Genomic DNA, 17827 nt, shown 5'->3' with positions numbered 1-17827 from the left:
GGGTTCGGGTTTAAGGGCGGACCTGCCATTGAGGCGACTGGTGGCTGGAGGACGGGCAAGGGCAGGCCTGGCATTGAATATAGTGCCCAAGTATTCGGTGTGGGTGGGTAGGGTGGGTGAGGGAAGTGGCTACACATTAGGGAACCTGTATAAAGTGGTCATTCCTCTGCAACTGAGACAGCTCAGGTGCAGCCACATTGATATGGTTGGGGTCGGGCTCCTGGCTTACCTGCCCACTCAAGCAACACAGAGGCAGCAAATTACCACCAAGTACCCCAGAACTCCATGTACACCACACCCGCCCCACCCACCCTCAGCCCACCCCACAGGCAGACTGCAAATTCATGAGCATTTTAGTGGGCTGCAGAGCAGTTGGATGACTGCGCACGTTGTACAACCTCCTCGCTAAAGCTGGCCGAGGAGCAGTCACTGCAGGAGACGCTCACAGCTCCTTGCAATGTCAGCATCCCAGTTTAGACCTATCTCCCCAATAGCTCAAGCTAATAGGGCAGCCATGCAGCGCACTATTCTCTGACCATCCAAGTGGTGGCCAGCACTCTCCGGGAAGTGTTATGGGGCCATTACACTTAACCAGGACAGGTTCTTAGTGCACCCATGCTAACCACATGTCTCTCACTTTCATCCTGCAGGCTGAGTACATCAGAATCATGGAGCCTGGTAAACTAGCTGTATGCCTGATGGCCTACAGGATGCAAAGACGATGGAGGAGAGAGCGACTGAGGATCCTGGCTGCATAGAGGCAGGAGCAGCAACCTCATGAAGAAGCGGCAGCTGGTGCTCCAACAAACATCACCCAAGAGCCCCAACGAGCCATTGCAGGCCAGTGCCTAGCCACACCCAGGGTCTATAGACGCTGCCTGTCATTCCTGCAGATGACCAAGAACCAGTGTTGCCGAAGACTGCACATGTCTAGGGAACTGGTCGGTCCCATCTGCCGGCTCCTGCAGGATTTGGTGCCACGAGGACATGGAGGGTATCCGCTGCCAGTGGCCGTGAAATTGACAGTGGCGTTCAATTTCTATGCCAGTGGCTCCTTTCAAGGCTCCACAGGTGACCTCTGTGGGGTATCACAAGCTTCCACCCACAAATGCATCCATGAGGTCACGGATGCCATCTTCACGAGGGCACACAACTCTGAGCATTTCACCAGGGACCAGGACAACCAGGAAGCAAGAGCGATTGGATTCACCCAGATCTCGGGTTTCCCATAGGTGCAGGGTGTGATTGACTGCACCCGTGTGGTGCTCAGGTCTCCATTGCAACATAGTGGACTATATCAACCACACGTGGTTCCATTCGCTGAATGTGCAGCTAGTGTGCGACCACCAGAAACACATCCTGCAGGTTTGCGCACGGTTTCCAGGGAGTGTGCACAATGCCTACATCCTCAGTCAGTCACAGATCCCTGGAGTTTTGCAGGGTCCACAGAGGCTGCAGGATTGGCTCCTCGGGGACAAGGGCTACCCGCAGAGGCCGGGGCTGATGACACCCGTGCGGCAGCCTCAGACTGCAGCAGAACAACGGTATAATGAGGCTCATGCTGCAACTCGTAACTTACTGGAACAGATCATCAGGATGCTGAAGATGAGGTTCCGCTGCCTGGACCAGTCTGGTGGAGCCCTGCAATACAGTCCTCAGCGGGTGACACACATTGTTATCGTCAGATACGCCCTTTACAACCTGATCCTGAAACATGGAGATGAGCTGGCTGAGGAGGAAATGGAGGAGCTGCACGTCTCCTCTGATGAGGAGGACGCCGACAGGGATGAGGGTCAGGGGGTCCTGGGAGGCGACAATGATGGGGATGAGGCCCTCGCACTGACTAGATGAGGCAGGCGTGCTCAGGAGGTCCTCATAGCTGCTAGATTTGTGGAGGATGGTGACGACATACAGTGAGGAGACACCATAGATCCTCACATCGCATCTGTTAACGTTTGACTCCAGTCTGGCTTATGGCAGTGCAAATACCTTCTGTGATAATGCTCCTGTCATGGAGACACAGTGGAGGCCCTAATAGTTGCTTGATTGCAGGAGGATGATGATGACCTGCAGTGAGGACACTCCATAGATCTTCACATAGCCTCTGACAATGTCATCTCCTGTCTGGCTGAGGGGCAGGTCGGCTGTGCTCTGTGATCAGGGACATATCATAGAGACGCAGCCATGTAACTTTAGAAACATCTAATCATTTGTCCGCCTTCAGCACCTGAGCCCTTCAGGAGCACAGCGTCACTGGTCACAGATGCTGAAGAGACGGGGGTCAGCCCCTCCTTAAAGGTGCTGAGAGCACACTGAGAGAATGAGCGAGCTCTGTGGCACCTGCCCACTACATTCTGGCAGCAATGACAAGCACTGTCGAGGTGCAGACATCAGTAATATTTCCCGGGGTAGAATTTTCCGTTCGTCGTGCGGGTGCGCGCCCGATCTGAACGTGTGTAAAATGATGCAGGATGACATCAGGCGAGCATCCCGACGTCATCGCTCCCTCACGCGGTATTTCAGTGGGCAGGCGCGTGCAGCAGCCGGCAGCTCACCCGCCGACAATTAACAGGCCCATTAAGGACATTAAAGGTCCAATTGATTGAAATGTTTCACCGCCCGTCCGACCTTACGGTTGGTGGGTGGGTGAAAAGGCCAAGCGGCCTTTGGATTTTTTGTGAAACCTCATCCACGGGCGGAATGAGGTTTTAATCAGTCAACAAAAAAAATTTAAATGTTTAAACTAATTTCTAACACATCCCTGCTCATCTCACAGAGTCACATGAGCAGGGACATGTTATTAAAATTTTTACAATCTTTCTTTTTATTCCAAGAATCTCCATCTCCGTGAGGCAGCTCTGAGCCTCAGGGAGCTTTTCCTTTGCTTAACCGTGCGCATGTGTGAACTTCTGTGCTGGCCCTCCTCTCCCCCTCCCCCTACACAGGCAGTGCTGAGCGCTGTCCTGCACCTTTCACACCGGGCAGGCCTTAGTTGGCCCGCCAGCGTCAAATCACGGTTGTGGCCCATTCACGGGCGGCTTCCCGACCACTTCCACTTGCCCCCAGCGAGCCCGCCCAATGAGGGCAAATTTCTGCCCCAGGGAGTGTGAGGCCGGACCATCACTTTGCTCTGAGGGCTGCACAGAGCAGAGGGAAGAGGCCCTGGACTGAGACACCTGCCTTTATCTTGTGCAGAAAGGTTTCATATCTGAGTGACAAAAGCACTGCTCATCAGAACAAGGGGCCATAGGCAGGGAAATATTCTTGGGAGTCGGGTGGGCTGGATGCTCCATGGGCCACTTGGATGGATGGGCCTGGAGAGTGCACCTGCTGGTCCTCCTCCCTGTCGGTGCCTAGAGGTCCCAGGCTGACCCCTTGAGGAGCAGGGGTAGCCAGGCTGAGATCGAGCTGCCTGGCACCCATCTTGGGTGCATTGTTGGAGGTTCACTATGGCATCAGCGATGGAGTTGCGCCCACATAGCAGTGCAGGAGCAACATCCTGGACCAAGGTCTCCATGGTGGCTGCCGTCCTACCTGTGTTAACCTCAGTGCATTGGCATGTCGGCACTGTCACCTCAGGCTGAAGGCGGACGGACTCCTCCATCATGCCTTTCAAACTGAGGAGTGCAGCGGACATCCCTTCCTGTTGTTCCCGAGCCTGCCTTTGCAGCTCCAGCAACTGTGACATGACCGAGTCCAGAGGCTCATCATCTGACTCGGGCTCAGCACAATTCTGGCCTCCAGCAGTCCTCCAAGTGCCAGAACCCTCTGGATGTGCAATGGGTTTGTGAGTGTGTGAGTTGAAAATGATGAGTGACCTTTCTATTTTTATTCGTTCATGGGATGTAGGCGTTGCTGCCTAGGCCAGCATTTATTGCCCATCCCTAATTACTCTTATTCAGAGGGCATTTTTAAGAGTCAGCCACATTTCTGTGCGTGTGGAGTCACATGTAGGTCAGACCAGCTGAGGACAGCAGATTGCCTTCCCTAAAGGGCATTACTGAACCAGATGGGTTCTTATGACAATTGACAATGGTTTCATGGTCGTCACTGGACTTTCAATTCCAGATATTAATTAAATTCAAATTGAAATTCCACCATCTGCTGCGGTGGGATTTGAACCAAGTCCCCAGAGCATTACCCTCTGGATTACCAGTCCAGTGATAATACCGCTACACCACCGCCTCCCCTAATTACCCTGGCAGAAAGGAGGAGGTATTTCATCCTTTTGCGGTACTGGGTGGCTGTCCTCTATTGAAGGGCGTTGGCACTGCCAACTGCTGCCACTGCCTCCCAAGCCGGGTTAGTGCTGTTGATGCCCTTCCTGTGGCCAGAGTGGTGGAAAGGACATCCCGGGAGCCCCCACGGCATCCAAACGGTGCTCGAGGGGTGCGTCGCTGAACCTGTGGGCTGCAGTCTTTTCCGTTTCAGGGCCATGTCTTAGGTGCAGCAGTTGTGGTCTGGAAGCACTGAGATGTATGCCTGCAGCTGGACTTTAAATGTGGTGCCCGGCGTGATGCAGCGGCGGGGTAATGGTGGGAGGGCGAATGACAGCCCTCCCGTCATGGAAATAGCGCGTTTCCCGGGAGTACATAAATAATGTGGTGGGCTTGGGATGATACGGCGTGAAAACCCATCATCGTTTTACCTGCCTGCTTCGGCACTGAGTGCAAATCTGGGATGATTCCGCCCCATATGTGGGAAACCTTCCGATTCTGGGAGCATAAAGTCTGCAAATATCAAAGAAATAGCCCAAGTGGCACTTCTACCCACTGGGAACAAGTGAACACGGAAGCCTCTGGGATTGACAATGGGGGGATTTTCGGTCAGTGTCTCAGTCTACACACTAAGTTTGAAACAAGACAAATCAAAGATCGAAAGGTTGTTTTCTATTCTTTTGTTATTTTGAGGGAACATTTGATGTACCTGCAGCATTAGAGAAATGTGAATAATTGAAAAGTCTCTCCAGGCCGGTCTCTATTGCACGATTCATATCCATTCCAGTAACCACTGTTGCAACAGCTTGAAAGTGTAGGAATTTTTTCTCTTCATAATTCTAAGACAAAAAGAGGAGAATGTATTACCATATGACACAACTGAAGTCCCTCTGTAAAGCGTCAGTGTTCAGAGGACATGCTAATTTCCCAGGTGTGGTAGCAGCATTCATGTCCTGGATGGACTGGGATTGAAAGAGAGTTAGGGGTTTTGATGGAATTCTTGGCATTAACACTTCCTGGTTCATTTTCTATTCTCTTTCAGTCTTTCAACTTTAGCGTTTCCTGCACTATTGGCCTTGCTCCTCCCCTTGGGTTTTCAATAAAGAAAGTAGAGATTGTTATTGACAGCCTTTCACACTGAGTCACCTCCCTCTTAGTGTTCTCAGGGCCAGGGAGAGGAGACATGAGCCCTAGTGCTCCACCTGTCTCCGTGCCCCTTAATCCCAACACCACCTACACCCCATGCGCTTCCCCCACCACCACATCATTCCCCCCTCAATGATGCATGATCATTTATCCCCATTCAAGATTCATCAATTAGTTCACCAAATAATCACAGAAAGGTCCCAGTAAAATGGTAACTCACGTTGTTGGCATCTGGTTGTAAATATCCCCAAATACTTCTTAAATGTTATGATGGTTTCTGCCTCGACCACCTTTTCAGGCAGTAAGTTACAGATTCCCACCGCCCTCTGGGTGAAATAATTCTTCCTCACATCCTCTCTAAACATCCTGCCCCCTACCTTAATAGATTCTACTTTACCAGTAAACTCACAGGATAGAAATATCAAATACCTCCTTGTCAATAAAGTGGAGTGATGGCACAACATGGTCTTCACTGTCAGTGAGAAGCATTGGAGCCCTAATGTGTCTCTGTGCAATGCAACATTTAAGAGGCCAAAGGACAAAGTCTGAATGGCTCACATTTGTATTTTTATTTTCTTGTTCAGGAAGTCTGAAGACTCTTCTGATTGCTGCTTCTTACTAGGATATATTTTTAATATCTAGTATGCAATACAACTTTATCATGATATTTCAATGCCTCAAGAAACTCATAAAAGCACCAAGACAGAGTGAGGTAATAGGTAAGTAGATTAAAAGACAAGATTGAAGTCAATGGAAAAGACTTTTGAGAATCATGTAGAGTGTAAAATAGGTTACAGATTCACTATGAGCCCATTACGCTCTTGTGTCCTTGCAATTTCACCCCACAAAGCCTGCTCACAGTAAACTTCCATTGGCAAAAAAATAAACAGAACTCCAGCAATGATTGAACTCCTTGACGACAAGATAATTATGGATGATAAAGGTAATCTAGACCAGCTTATCAGATCCATCCAGAATGACACACAAACATACTATTAGGAGCAGGAGTGAGCCATTTGGCCCATTGAGCTTGCTCTGCCATTTAATAACATTCCTTAAACTATAAAAATGATTACCTCTCAAAAGCACTTAATTGGCTAGAAGGTGATTTGAGACATTGTGAAAGGTGCTGTATAAATACATGTTTAACGTTCTTTCATTACACCTGCATTCAGTAGGCAGAGTGACTGTAGCAATGGTGATATTGCAGGACCAATGCTGATTCTCTTAGGATAATTAATCACAGAGCAATCGACTAGTGTTAGCAAAGTGGCTACAAAGAAAACACTACATTTACAAAACAAGTTAACTCTGTAACAATATAACCTTTCCATCTGACTTCATTGGCACCAACTCATATTATACTTTAAATGGCATTGGTCCCTTGTATGCTAATGCCACTATCCAAGGGTTTGTCAATCAGACATTTACCAGCAGCTCAGAAAAAATGTAGAGAGAATCGTTGATCTGAATGTTTCAGAGTAGAATGATACATGGTACAAACATTCCGTACGGCCATCACTCAAGAACTGGATTGATTCCCTTGCGCCCAGAAGCTGTCGTACAAGTTGTGTTGAATTTACAGCCTATCCACAGGTTCAATGTGATGTTGCATTTTATTTCTATGAAATAAATGTGCAAATAGTATCTTTTTTTTAATTCTGGTTGCTTTTGAGATGTGTGAAAAACAGGGAAATTAAGTGGAAAAGTGTAATTAATAAAGAAGAATCTCCAAAAGGAAAAAAAAAGTGACAGCAATTTTCAGTGTGACCGAGCACTGGAGTGTGACCTCAACAGAGTCCCGAGAGTTTGGTGAGTTGAGAGAACATTAAATCCCTTTCTAAACGTCTAATAATGTTTATATTTAGCATTTAACATTTAACTGCCAATACTGTTTAAATTCTAAATCTCATCCAGGGGCCCCAAGCAGGGAGAGAATATCTAACCACTGGGGCACAGCTGTAGATAGCTTGCAATGTTTTTCTGTACCTGGGCTCAGCTAGTGCCTTTATTTTCAGAGCACATGAATTCAAACATTTCAGTGCAACTTAGCACTGGAGTGTGACCTCAGCGCACTGCTGTGAGTTCAGTGAGGAAGGGAGGAAGGTGCAATTCTGCTTTTTCTCACTTTTTCACCTGTAGGATCTGGTTCTTGCTCTACTACAGGGGAAGGATCGATAGAAAAGCTGCGGCAGACATTTAAGGGGATATTTCTGAATACTCAGAATATAATATAATAATATATTCCTACTCTAAGGAAAAATTCTAAAGGGAGGACCGATTGTCCGTGGTTAACTAAAGAAGTTAAGGAAAGTATAAAACTGAAGAAAAAAGCCTATAACAGTACAAATTTGAGTGGCAGTCAGGTGATTGGTCAGAATACAAAGAATGGCAGCGAATGACTAAAAGGCTAATCAGAGGCACTTGCTTAGCAATCATCTGCTCACTGATGCCCAGTTTGTGTTCCACCAGGGCCACTCAGCTCCTGACCTCATTACAGCCTTGGTTCAAACATGGACAAACGAGCTGAACTCCCGAGATTGACTGCCCTTGACACCTATGCAGCATTGACTGGGTGTGGCCCTGGCAAAACTGGAGTCAATGGGATTCAGGAATAAACTCTCCACTGGTTGGAGTCATACCTGGCACAAAGGAAGATGATTGTGGTTGTTGGAGGTCAGTCATCTCAGCTCCAGGGCATCAGTGCAGGGGTTCCTCAGGGAAGTGTCCTAGGCCCAACGATCTTTAGCTACTTCATCAATGACCTTCCTTCCAGCATAAGGTCAGAAGTGGGGATGTTCGCTGCTGATTGCACAATGTTCAGCACCTTTCGCAAATCCCCAGATACTGAAGCCGTCCAGGTCCAAAAGCAGCAAGACCTGGAAAATGTCCAAGCTTGGGCTGACAATTGGCAAGTTACATTTGCGCTTCACAAGTTTCAGGCAATGACTATCTCCAACAAGAGAGAATCCAACCATTGCCCCCTCATGTTCAATGGCATTACCATCACTGAATCCCCCACGACTATCAACACCCTCGGGGTTACCAATGGCCAGAAACGGAACTGAATGAGTCATATAAATACTGTGGCTACAAGAGCAGGTCAGAGACAAGGAATCCTGCGAGGAGTAGCTCACCTCCTGATTCCCCAAAGCCTGTCCACTACCTGCAAGGCATAAGTGAGGAGTCTGATGGAATAGTCCCCACTTGCCTGGATGAGTGCAGCTCCCACAACACTCCAGAAGCCTGACACCGTTCAGCTTGGTTGATTGGGACCACATCCACAAACATTCACTCCCTGAAACATTGATGCACAATAGCAGCAGTGTGTACCATCTACAAGATGCATTGCAGTAATTCACCAAGGCCCACATCCCATCAATGAACAAAAAATAAACTGCCACCCAAAGGCTTTTGCAGAAAATAAAAACGCAAAGTGTAGCTGGTAACATATTAGGATTGAAAGAGGATTGGCTGGCTGACAGAAAACAGAGAGTATGCATAAATGGGTCTGTTTCTGATGGCAGGATGTGATGAGTGGGCTTCTGCAAATCTCTGTGCTGGGGCCTCAGCATTTTACAACTTATTAATGGCCTCGATGAGGGGAGTGAAGGCACGGTAGTTAAATTTACAGGTGATAGGTAGGAAAGTATGTTGTGAAGAGGACACAAGGAGTTTGCAGAGAGATATATATACAGGTTGAGCGATTGGACAAAAATCTGGCAGATGGAATGTAATGTAGGAAAATATGAAATTGTTTACATTTTGGCAGGAAGAATAAAAAAGCAGAGTGTTACTTAACTGGAAGACGGCTGCAGAATTCCGAGGTGCCGAGGGATCGAGCTGTTCGAGTGCAGGAGTCACAAATAGTTAGTGTGCAAATAAAGCAAGTAATTAAGAAGGCTAATGGAATGTTATCCTCTAATCCGAGAGAGGTTAAACATAAAAGTAATGATGTTTTGCGTCAGCTATACAGGTCATTGGTGAGACCACATCTCGAATACTGCTGCAGTTTGGGTTGTTTTCGTTGGAGCAGAGAAGACTGAGGGGCGACCTGATCGAGATGTACAAGATTATGAGGGGCATGGACAGGGTGGATAGGGAGCAGCTGTCCCCCTTAGTTGAAGGGTCAGTCACAAGGGGGCAAAAGTTCAAGGTGAGGGGCAGGAGGTTTAGGGGGGATGTGAGGAAAAACTTTTTTACCCAGAAGGTGGTGACGGTCTGGAAAGCACTGCCTGGGAGGCTGGTGGAGGCGGGTTACCTCACATCCTTTAAAAAGTACCTGGATGAACACTTGGTGCGTCATAACATTCAAGGCTATGGGCCAAGTGATGGTAAATGGGATTAGGTAGGTAGGTCAGGTGTTTCTCACGTGTTGATGCAGACTCGATGGGCCAAAGGGCCTCTTCTGCACTGTGATTCTGTGATTCTTTGATTTGGTCTCCTTATTTAAGGAAGGATGTAAATGCATTGGAGGCGGTTCAGAGGAGATTTACTCGATTAATACCTGGAATGAGCAGATTGTATTACGAGGAAAGGTTGGGCAGACTGTGTTTGTTTCCAATGGACTTTAGAAGAGTGAGGGGTGATTTGATTGAAGTATATAAGATCCTGAACGGCCTTGACATGGTTGACATGGAAAGGATGTTTCCTCTTGTGGGTGAGAGCAGAGCTAGGGGGCACTGTTTTAAAATTAGGGGTCACCCTTTTAGGACAGAGATGAAGAGAATTTTTTTTCTCTCAGAGGGTTGTGCGACTTTGGAACTCTTTGCTTCAGAAGATGGTGGAGGCGGGGTCATTGAATATTTTTAAGGCGGAGGTAGATAGATTGCTGTTAGGCAAGGGAATCAAAGTTGTCAGTTGTAGATGGGAATGTGGAAATCAAAACACAAGCAGATCAGCCATGGTCTTACTGAAAGATAGAGCAGGCTTGAGGGGCCAAATGGTCTACTTCTGCTCCTATTTTGTATTATTGCATCTTCATATCCTGAGAGAAATCATTTCTAGAAGCACTCTAGTCATAGGGTTGTTTTCTGTAAAGACCCTTTTTATAAAAGCACTTTATGCTGTTTCTCTGGGATTTCAATTAATTTTTTTTTGCCAAAGCTACAACGAATGATCAGGAATAGTCCTCCCCAGGGACATTTTAGTCCCACAGTGTGACCACATTCTGCTAGATTTTAAACAGGATGGTGCAGGGTGGGATGAATCTAGGATGGAGCAGGGATTTGTAAAACCTTCCTTTAACCCAGGCTTGTCCAACCTTTCGACTCCGAGGGCCACATTTGCATATTTTTCACACTCAAGGGGCCCATGAACAAATTTCAGAAAGATAAGATTTGGCACAAAAATAAACTGAATTTCATTGAAAATTTTCAGAAAAGAAACATTTGGTGAGCGGATTAGTGATAGCGACCACAACATGGTACAATTTAAACTTCTTATGGACAAAGAAATAGACAAGTTGCAAAAAAGTGTTTTGGATTGGGGGAGAGCGGTTTTTAGTAAAATAAGGCAGGATCTGGCCAAGGTAGACTGGGAACAGCTACTTGTGCAGAAATCTACAGAAGAGCAGTGGGGAGCGTTCAAAAAGGAAATGGGGAGGGTACAGGCTGAACATGTTCCCTCTAGGGTGATAGGAAAGAGTAACAAGCCCAGAGAACCATGGATGACCAGAGATATTCAGGATACGATGAGAAGGAAAAGAGAGGCTTTTAGCAGGAACAAGGGGAGTAAAAGAGCGGAGGCATTAGTGGAGTACAGAAAGTGAAGGGTGGAGCTTAAGAAAGCAATTAGGAGAGCAAAGAGGGGATATGAGAAAGCTCTGGCTGGGAAAAGTAGGGAAAATCTCAAGATATTCTACAAGTATATCAATGGGAAGAGGATAACCAGGGAAAGAGTAGGGCCCATTAGGGGCGAATGTGGCAATCTATGGGTGGAACCAGAGGACATCGCTGGAGTGTTGAACGAATACTTCACATCCGTCATCACCCAAGAGAATGAGGATGAAGGTGTGGAATTCGGGGAGAGAGACTGCGAGGTTCTTGAGGAAATTGATTTAGGGAGTGACAAGGTATTGGAGGTGTTGGCGGGCTTAAAAGTGGACAAATCTCCATGTCCGGATGATTTGTGTCCCAGACTGCTGAGGGAGGCAAGGGAGGAGATCATAAGGGCGCTGACCCAAATTTTTAATTCCTCTCTGGCCGCGGGGGAGGTGCCAGAGGACTGGAGAACAGCTAATGTGGTTCCGCTATTTAAGAATGGTTTTAGAGATAAGCCAGGGAACTACAGATCAGTGAGTCTCACGTCAGTGGTAGGGAAACTTCCAGTGGTGTCTGGAACGTTACCTTTCAGGTCTGATTCTGTGAGGATGACTATGTCAGGCTGTTGCTTGACTAGTCTGTAAGACAGCTCTCTCAATTTTTGCACTAGCCCCCAGATGTTAATAAGGAGGACTTTGCAGGGTCGACAGGGCTGCGATTCCCACTGTCGTTTGTAGTGCCTAGGTCAATGCCAAATAAGGATTTAATTCCCAGACTTTGCAAGAGCAATAAGTGAGTCAATGTCCTCTTTTATACCACTCGTTTCAATGAGGTCCAAGACTCTCAAGCCTCTGGTACACCACACAGCATGTCATTCGAATTGTTCCTACTTTAGGACATCATGAAAAGTTATAACGCTATTGGAATGTTGGTTTCAATTGAAAAGGGAATTTTTAGAAATGTACAGTATTAATTTTTGGTACTAAACCTTAAAAGTGACCTCCCAACCCACACCACCCTCCCGCACCCCTACCTCAACTTCACTTTCCCACCCAGCCCCCATCTGTGATGTTCCTAGAATCCAGAAATCTATCTCAATGACTAAACATCCATAACCCTCTGGGATAGAGAATTCCAAAGATTCACAAGCCTTTGAGTGAGAAATTTCTCCTCCTCTCAGCCCTAAATGATTAACCCCTTAACCAGGGTCTGTCCCCCCGTGTTCTCGGTTCCCAATCAGGGGAAACAGCCTCCCTGTGTTTGCCCTGCCAAGCCCCTACACAATCTTGTAGCCTCAATGAGATCACCTCTCACTCTACTAAACTCCAGAGAGCATGCCCCAATTTATAATTCCTCTCATCACAGGACAACCCTCCTCATCCCAGAAATCACCCCCGTGAATCTTCATGCATCACCTTTAAAGTGTGTACATCCTTCTTTAGATAAGGAGATCAAAACTACACACAGTATTCCAGGTGTGGTCTCCCTAATGCCTTGTACAATTGGAGCAAGACTTCATTATTCTAGAACTCCAAACCCCTTTCAATAAGGGGCAACTTACTATTTGCCTTTCTAATCATTTGTTATACCCAAATACAAACTTTCTGAGTTTTTTGGATTAAGAAACCAAATGCTTCTAAATACCAAAATGGAAATGTTCTTCATACCAATTAAAAAATTAGAGTTAAAGAGTCATCGAGGCCCATCGAGTCTGCACTGGTCAAACAGTTACCTTACTATTCTAATCCCATTTTCCAGCACTAGGCCCATAGCGGTGTATGCCATGGCATCGCAAGTGCACACCCAAATACTTCTTAAATGTTATGAGGGTTTCTGCCAATACCAACCTTTCAGACATTGAGTTTGCAGATTCACACCACCCTCTAGACAAAAAAATTCTTCCTCACATCCCCTCTAAACCTCCTGCCCCTTACCTTAAATCTATGCCCCCTAGTTATTGAACCCTCCACCAAGGGGACGAGTTCCTTTCTGTCTACCCTATTCTATGCTCCTCAAAATGTTATGCAACTTAATCATGTCCCCCTCGATCTCCTCTGCTCCAAGGAAAATAACCCCAGCCTATCCAATCACTCCTCATAAGTAAAACTCTCCAGCCCAGGCAACATCTTGGTAAATCTCCTCTGCACTCTCTCTAGTGCAATCAGATCCTTCCTATAATGCGGATTCCAGAACTGCATGCAATACTCTAGCTATGGTCTAACCAGCGTTTTATACAGTTCCAGCATAATCTCCCTGCTCTTTTATTCTATGCCACGGCTAATAATGGCAAGTATCCCATATGCCTTATTAACCACCTTATCCACCTGCCATCCTACCTTAAGGGACCGGTGGACATGCACAGCAAGGTCCCTCTGATCCTTTATACTTCCCAGGGCCCTACCATTCATCGTGTCTTCCCGTGCCTTGTTTGTCCTGTCCAAGTGCATCACCTCACACTTATCCGAATAAAATTCCATTTGCCACTGATCAGCCCATCTGACCCTCCTGCCTATATCCTCCTGTAATCTAAGGCAACCCTCCTCACTAATTACCACCCCACCATTCTGGTGACCCTCCGTTTTTCTTCTTATCAAAGTGAATAGCCTCACACTTGCTCACAAAATATTCCATCTGCCAACTTGTTGCCCTGTCACCTAACCGGTATATATCTCTTGGCAGCAGAACAGACAGCACAACCTTCAGAACACCCGGTCATAGCTGCAGAGAATCGTATCGATCCACTGAACTGACCCCAAGGATATAAACTATCAAGTACAGTGAATTGGTCAGATTTTACTCCCATTAGTTTCCCTAGTGCTTATTTTCTTCTAGATAGATTACTTTAAATTCCACACTCTCTTTCACCCTTTCGCTCCCCATTATTTTATGTGTTAAGCCATGGGTGGACCAGTATTCCTGCAGAATTTATTGTTTTTCAATGGAATGTGTTTTCACTGAGAATTTGCAATTATTTCTTTAAATGTTGACCACAGTTTATCAAAATCCCATAGCTCTGTCTGTCCATTATCCAATCCCCTATTCATGTTAATGGCTCACAACATCCGGGGAGTGATAATCACCTTCGGATGCCACTCCGCTCCTTTTCACTCACCCAAGTGTGGAGAGGGTCAGGATGTCGGGAAGGGTAGGGAGCAGTGAGAGGAGGTGGGGGGTATTCATGGAGGGATGGGAGTTCACGTGATAATCAACGGGACTGGTAGGAGAGTTGGGTCAGTGTGGGTTAATTGTAGAACAAAAACAGAATTACCTGGAAAAACTCAGCAGGTCTGGCAGCATCAGCGGAGAAGAAAAGAGTCGACGTTTCGAGTCCTCATGACCCTTCAGCAGAACTGAGTATAGTTAGGAGAGGGTGAAATATAAGCTGGTTTAAGGTGGGGGGGAGGGGGGGTTGCGGTGGGGAGAGAAGTTGGCGGGGGGGTTGGTTGTAGGGACAAGCAAGCAGTGATAGGAGCAGATAATCAAAAGATGTCACAGACAAAAGGATCAAAGAGATGTTGAAGGTGGTGATATTATCTAAGAAAATGTGCTAATTAAGAATGGATGGCAGGACACTCAAGGTACAGCTCTAGCTGCATTGTTCCAGTGAAGCCCAACGCAAACTGAAGGAACCGCACCTCATCTTCCGACTAGGCACTTTACAGCCTTCCGGGCTGAATATCGAATTCAACAACTTAAGATCTTAAACTCCCTCCCCCCATCCCCACCCCGTTTCTTCCCCCTCCCTTTTGTTTTTTTCAATAATTTATATAGATTTTTCTCTTCCCATCTATTTCCATTATTTTAAAATCTACAACTAATACCTTGTCAGTCTTTCCACCCCACCCCCACTAGAGCTGTACCTTGAGTGTCCTGCCATCCATTCTTAATTAGCACATTTTCTTAGATAATATCACCACCTTCAGCACCTCTTTAATCCTTTTGTCTGTGACATCTTTTGATTATCTGCTCCTATCACTGCTTGCTTGTCCCTACTACCAACCCCCCCCTCAACTTCTCTCCCCACCGCCCCCCCACCCCCCCCACCTTAAACCAGCTTATATTTCACCCCTCTCCTAACTATACTCAGTTCTGCTGAAGGGTCATGAGGACTTGAAACGTCGACTCTTTTCTTCTCTGCCGATGCTGCCAGACCTGCTGAGTTTTTCCAGGTAATTCTGTTTTTGTTTTGGATTTCCAGCATCCGCAGTAGTTTTTTGTTTTTATCTCTGGGTTAGTTGTAGGGTCATCAAAGTAGAAAAGGGGTGTGGTAGTTGGGGGATAGTCAGGGGTGGGATGTATTTAGAGTGTTTTGGGATAGTCATGGATTGAAGGAGGGGCGGGGAGTCCAGTGTTCAAAGGGGTGGGATGTGGGGCTTAGTCAGGGGGTTGTGGCGTAATCAGGGAGTGGGAGGGTCAGAGGATAATGGTGGGGGGTGGTGGTGAGTGGTCAGAGTGGTGGAAGGTATTTCTGTCTATTAACCAATCCCCCATTCGTGCTAATGGCTCACAACTTCCTTGGGGTGGAGGGGGGCTGAGGTGGGGGTGGGTCCTGTCGTTGGGGTGGTGGGGGTAGTCAGGGTGTGGGGTTAGTTTGTGGAGTTGTGGGGTAATCAGGGGGTGTGAGGGCCAGGGGGTATTTGGAGGGGGTGGGGTTTAGTTGAGGTGGAGGGAGGTATTTGTGGTGTGGGAGGAGGGTCTGGGGTTTGGGTGGTGGGGGTATCAGGTAGAGTAGTGGGGCGGGGGGGTAAGTCAGTGTGTCATGGGCAAACCATGGGGTGGAAGGACCAGGGGGTTGTCTGGGGGTAGTGGGGAGTAGATGGGGCAGGGGGTGGTTGTCGGTGGTCATGGTATGAGGGAGGATCTGGGGATTGGGTGGAAGAGTTGGGATCCAGTCAGGGCATTGGGGTAGTCAGGATGGTGGGCTAGTTTGGGGTATGGGATAGTTGGGGGTGAGCGGCTTAGATGGTAATTGGGGGCTAAATAGGTGTGGGGGTAGTCGGAGGTCGGGGAATGGTAATTTGAGAGGTGGGGGGTAGTCGGGAAATGTTTGGGGGTGGGGTGGTTAGTCCAGGGGTGGTAATTGGCGGGGTGGGGTAGTCAGGGGTGGGAGGTTTAGTCAGTGGGTGGGGGGTTAGTTGTGGTTGGTGGGTAGTTTGGGGTTGGGGATAGGGGTAGTTGGGCAGTGGGGGGGGTGGTTGGATTTGGCGGGGGGGATGTGTTTCAGTGGGGAGTTGGAGGATCAGTACCACAGGGGGTAAAGTGGGTTTAATCTGTCTAACTTTTCCCAGGTAACTATTCTGCTAAGAGAGTCGGAACCATCTAAAGTCATTGATTAAAGTTGGAGTATTGGATAGTTCCCAGTACAGGATAATTGCCCATCACAAGCTTAAATATTGCCGGACACATCCCATGCAGTCCTTGCGTGGGGACTTCCAGGATGTCCCCGGCACATCTTCAGGGGAACCTCTTGGGTAAATCTCCCCGGAGATCAGAAGTTCTGGGCCAATTTATATTACCCTAGCAAGGATGGAGTGTAATTCTCACAGCCAAACCTGCTTTAAGGACACTGCTGTATTGATGTGACTTTGCAGGTATCTGTGGTGTGGGGGTATCGCCTAAAGCAAGACTTGGCTTCTTACAGATGTAACATAGTGATCTTAAGTCTGTTATAAATTTCCGAAGTTGGGTTAGATTCAGTGAATACAGGAGTGGGAGGAATGTTCCCGACTCTACAGTCCTTCGCATTGTCCCTCTAACCTCTCTACTACCACGCCAACCCCTCTCTTGACCCTCTGCTGGAGACGGAAACCCTGATATTCTCACTACACAAGCTGGCAGTGGAGACCAATCAGCCGACAGCAGCTCATGTATAAAATGTTACTGAGACCCAAGGACCAATTTCAGTCCAGTCTCATGTTTCAGGGTTGGGGGATGCGCTGTCGATTCACTGCAGGTTATTTACCCCAAGAACAGGCATTGAATAATTTCCCCTGGTACAAACATGACAGAACGCAGTAAACTCTGAAATATACTTACCTTGTGTTGAATGACTTCTGTGGGCTCAATGCAGTCATTTTCATAACAGAAATTCTCTGCCTCATCGTGTGCAGCAAGTTGCTGCCAGAAGAGGACAGACACAGTTAGGAAGAGTCTCAGCATCCTGGTGTCCGCTCAGATCACTGGTGAAAGCCCTGAATGACTCTCAGCACCTTCAGGTGGACCTGCAGTTTGAGCAGAGAGCTCAGGTCTTCTTATACTGTTTTATGAAGATGATTTTGAATAAAGTTAAGCTGCAGGTAGCAACATCATGTGTTGAAGAAACGCACTAGCTGATTCATTATGGAAATGTTACTTGAAGTTAGAAACCATTAACTCTCTGAGTGCCGGTCCCCGGGAAGTCTGAACACTCGGGAAGCTATTTTACAATTGATTCCAGTTCACACACTCAGGATTGTCAACCCTCCCTGTTTGGGAGTCGCCTGGAATTGAAGATTGATCTGCCGGTCGCTGGTGTTAGTGACCCGGGAGAAAAGAATTTCACATTCGGGTTTCATGTCTGCACAGTTTCATTTCTTGGGTTTCCTGCAATGGCAGAAAGTGGGAACCCAGTGGCCAGGCTGCACTCCAACCGCGGGACAGACCACCATTTCCTCACTGAGTAGGTGAAGCTGGTGTGGGTATCACTGCCCAATGACTTGAGCA

At 47.3% G+C, this 17827-nt stretch overlaps 1 protein-coding gene across 1 annotated transcript in view; it reads right to left on the bottom strand.

Annotated features, from left to right (window-relative positions):
- The window catches only part of LOC144680379 (heme-binding protein 2-like), a 38021-nt gene extending 20737 nt beyond the window's left edge, over positions 1 to 17284 (bottom strand). Inside the window, exons 1-2 of the mRNA XM_078541345.1 lie at positions 17162 to 17284; positions 4927 to 5056 (exon numbers count right to left, since the gene is read on the bottom strand). Of these exons, the coding sequence (XP_078397471.1) occupies positions 4927 to 5056; positions 17162 to 17284 (253 nt within the window). The remainder of the gene's footprint in view (positions 1 to 4926; positions 5057 to 17161) is intronic.
- Positions 17285 to 17827: the final 543 nt, after the last annotated feature.

This window comes from Cetorhinus maximus, chromosome 5 (genome assembly GCF_964194155.1).
Source record: "Cetorhinus maximus chromosome 5, sCetMax3.hap1.1, whole genome shotgun sequence".
Lineage (NCBI taxonomy): Eukaryota > Metazoa > Chordata > Chondrichthyes > Lamniformes > Cetorhinidae > Cetorhinus > Cetorhinus maximus.
Note: the sequence above shows the minus strand (reverse complement) of the source record. Positions and strands in the feature narration are given on the sequence as shown.